Source organism: Eptatretus burgeri, chromosome 3 (assembly GCF_056783735.1).
Source record: "Eptatretus burgeri isolate ZD-2024b chromosome 3, Ebu_testis_v1, whole genome shotgun sequence".
Classification (NCBI taxonomy): Eukaryota; Metazoa; Chordata; class Myxini; order Myxiniformes; family Myxinidae; genus Eptatretus; species Eptatretus burgeri.
The window spans coordinates 119,509,819-119,513,634 of record NC_140963.1 but is presented as its reverse complement, the minus strand read 5'-3'; the positions used below and the strand labels follow the sequence as shown (position 1 = coordinate 119,513,634).

Sequence of the window (3,816 nt, the reverse complement as noted above, 5' to 3'; positions counted from 1 at the left end):
GGTGTAAACGTGGGGCTGCTCTCTGCTGTCTCATCAATGCACATTTCATCTTCGCCACGTATATGACGACAGCTGGGGTGTGTTGAGCTACCAAGCAGCTGGCTCGTGCTGGCCAAACCAGGCGTTCCTTATGAATGGTTTTGAGAGGAGTGCTTAAGCCACTTGGCGAGCGCTGTACAAGAAACTTGGTATCTGAACACACCATTGGAGCAAACGGCTGGACTGCAGGTAGCAGCATTAGCTTGTATCATCAACGCAGTTAAAACTTCCACTCCACTGGTTAGAAAAGGTGAATGTTGTTACTCTTCATGGAGTGTCATGCATCGGTGTCAAGCTGGGCCGGGTTTGTAAGGGGTTACTTCTTTATTTAAATTACTTTAGAAAGAGATAGAGGGAAAGAGGGAAAGAGGGAAAGAGGGAAAGAGGGAAAGAGGGAAAGAGGGAAAGAGGGAAAGAGGGAAAGAGGGAAAGAGGGAAAGAGGGAAAGAGGGAAAGAGGGAAAGAGGGAAAGAGGGAAAGAGGGAAAGAGGGAAAGAGGGAAAGAGGGAAAGAGGGAAAGAGGGAAAGAGGGAAAGAGGGAAAGAGGGAAAGAGGGAAAGAGGGAAAGAGGGAAAGAGGGAAAGAGGGAAAGAGGGAAAGAGGGAAAGAGGGAAAGAGGGAAAGAGGGAAAGAGGGAAAGAGGGAAAGAGGGAAAGAGGGAAAGAGGGAAAGAGGGAAAGAGGGAAAGAGGGAAAGAGGGAAAGAGGGAAAGAGGGAAAGAGGGAAAGAGGGAAAGAGGGAAAGAGGGAAAGAGGGAAAGAGGGAAAGAGGGAAAGAGGGAAAGAGGGAAAGAGGGAAAGAGGGAAAGAGGGAAAGAGGGAAAGAGGGAAAGAGGGAAAGAGGGAAAGAGGGAAAGAGGGAAAGAGGGAAAGAGGGAAAGAGGGAAAGAGGGAAAGAGGGAAAGAGGGAAAGAGGGAAAGAGGGAAAGAGGGAAAGAGGGAAAGAGGGAAAGAGGGAAAGAGGGAAAGAGGGAAAGAGGGAAAGAGGGAAAGAGGGAAAGAGGGAAAGAGGGAGAGAGGGAGAGAGAGAGAGAGAGAGAGAGAGAGAGAGAGAGAGAGAGAGAGAGAGAGAGAGAGAGAGAGAGAGAGAGAGAGAGAGAGAGTCAGGTGACAGGGGGAGTGCAGATGAAACCAGTAAGGATCATGTGAGATGAAGTCATGGAGAAAAGGATGGGTTGAGCACTGTATTTGCTTTTTAACACTTAAAGTTAAGTTTATCATTCCCAATTCATAGCTCATACGAACACAGGCACAATTGGAACATTTCCTGCAACTACTACTACTACTACTACTACTACTACTACTACTACTACTACTACTACTACTACTACTACCAGATGCCCAAATTATTCCCACCTTGTGGGGTCAGCCATTGAAAGTGTTTGGCTCAAGCCTTTCATGGACTGGGTGGTGACTGGTGAACACTGACCTTTGGCTGGAACTCGGACTTCCACGCTTCCTTTAGTTATATCAATGTAAAACGAGGAATGGTATAAAAATGGTTTGTAAAGGCCAGGAGGGTGGGGAACGGGAGAGGAAGTGGGAATATAAGTGGAAAGGGGACATCGCCACAGGGAAGTACCAGAGGCAATGAGCCATGATCATCTGATTTTACATGAACATCAGGGACGGGCGGCGTTGTTTTCAACTTGGTACTTTCTCATCGCCAAAATAAAATAAATAAAAAGGGGTCGATATAGAACCCTTCACGTCAGTGACAAAAACAAGAGCACACGATGATAACACATGGAGCTACAAATGAAGATGGCCGAAGAGGAAGAACAGCACAGCACGATTCAGATGACCGAGAGTGGTGTCAGATGATGTGGATCTAGCGCAGCACCTTCAATGGATCTCGTGGTATCGAGTGCAGCAGTTAGGGTCTTGCGAGGCTCTTGTGCAGCGGTTAGGATCTCAGGCAAATCTAGCACAGCGGTTAGGGTCTTGGGCGGATCTAGCACAGCGGTTAGGGTCTCGGGCGGATCAAGCACAGCGGTTAGGGTCTAGGGCGGATCTAGCACAGCGGTTAGGGTCTTGGGCGGATCTAGCACAGCGGTTAGGGTCTCGGGCGGATCAAGCACAGCGGTTAGGGTCTCGGGCGGATCTAGCACAGCGGTTAGGGTCTAGGGCGGATCTAGCACAGCGGTTAGGGTCTAGGGCGGATCTAGCACAGCGGTTAGGGTCTTGGGGGGATCTAGCGCAGCGGTTAGGGTCTAGGGGGGATCTAGCGCAGCGGTTAGGGTCTTGGGGGGATCTAGCACAGCGGTTAGGGTCTTGGGGGGGATCTAGCGCAGCGGTTAGGGTCTTGGGGGGATCTAGCGCAGCGGTTAGGGTCTCGGGCAGATCTAGCGCAGCGGTTAGGGTCTAGGGCAGATCTAGCGCAGCGGTTAGGGTCTAGGGCGGATCTAGCACAGCGGTTAAGGTCTAGGGCGGATCGAGCACAGCGGTTAGGGTCTAGGGCGGATCTAGCACAGCGGTTAGGGTCTTGTGTGGTGCATATGTGGAGTGCGGGTCTTACTCTTGCTGTGGACCGGGGCTTGAAGTGAAATCAGCACCGCGAGTGCAGCCAAACAGTGCACGGCACTCACTGCCATGCCCGTGGGAGTGCGCACCACAAACCTCCCCCCACAGTCTTTCTCGAACTGGGAGTGAACTGGAAAAGCTCCGCTCGATCAGAAACCAAGTGACAGAGGGCGTGCGGTCCAGTTGGGAGTTCAACGGTCGAGTCGATCACTCCGGCCGTGTCATCTTGTCACTCATGGCTGCAACACGAAAGGTACACGAGATCCAAAGCCCCCTAGCGGCCTACACTAGGATCAAGGAGTAGGCACGGAGGGCGCGTTTAGGCCCAAAGAGAAAAACAATAACATCGGTTTGGGGTCGTAATGTGAACTCGATCACCCCGGGCCTCTTCCTCTTAATCTCCAGCTGTTCGTTGAGCAATGGTCGAGCTCCGACGCGCCGTACCTTGGTGTCCCTGCCTCTCTCGGGTTTCTTTCGGGCCTGACCGCGGTCCTGGCCTCGTTGCTCGTTGCCGTCGCTGGCTGGGTTGGGTTGAGGCTGGATCTGGGGGCTCTGGTTGGGGTCCGGCCGCTGCACCCCGTAAACGTAAACACAGGGAACGCGCAAAATGCGGGATGGATCGAGGCGACGTGGACCGGAGCTCGTCGCCTCCCGCGCTTTTCATTTCCTCCTCCCTCACCCAACTTGCAAGTTTTTCGTCAAACCGTCGATTCAGAACAAAATGTTCGGTTCTGTGTTGGGCCACAACCTTTTCGAACGGACACTCTAACGACGACGACGTTGACAAATTTGAACCAAGAGTTTCAGAAAAAAGAATTAAAAAAAAAAAAAATGATACCTTTGGGGCCTTCTATATATTACGTACGCACAGAGGCGAAATTAGGAAACAAAAAAGGATGGGGAAGAAATTAAAACGAAGGAGAAAGCATTGATGAAGCATGCCAGGAAGTATTTCAGCCAAACGTGCAAGACGAACAAATGTTCTTCTATTCACTGAATGTCGAGACGTGAATAATTACTTATTTGGCCCTCATTACTGTCCTGGAACCTCGTTGGCAAGGACCGTGGATTGCTGCTTTGCATGGTCAGCCCATTGTTTCTCCGTTAAACCCCTTTCATGAGAGATGTTATCAAAAATAAATAAATCAATAAATATTAAAAAATAAATTTAAAAAAGGCAAAGCAAGGAATGCTATTACAATTTTATTTCCATATTTTAGGGTATAATATATATACACTTGTCAAGGACATTTTC

At 50.0% G+C, this 3,816-nt stretch overlaps 1 protein-coding gene across 2 annotated transcripts in view; it reads right to left on the bottom strand.

Annotated features, from left to right (window-relative positions):
- The window catches only part of LOC147030840 (insulin-like growth factor 1 receptor), a 165,758-nt gene extending 162,538 nt beyond the window's left edge, over nucleotides 1-3,220 (bottom strand). The window contains exon 1 of one of the 2 annotated variants that reach the window (XM_085875355.1): nucleotides 2,557-3,220. In XM_085875355.1, coding sequence (XP_085731481.1) covers nucleotides 2,557-2,632 — 76 coding nt within the window. In that variant the 5' untranslated portion in view covers nucleotides 2,633-3,220. The remainder of the gene's footprint in view (nucleotides 1-2,556) is intronic. The other variant, XM_085875354.1, reaches the window with a different exon arrangement.
- Nucleotides 3,221-3,816: the final 596 nt, after the last annotated feature.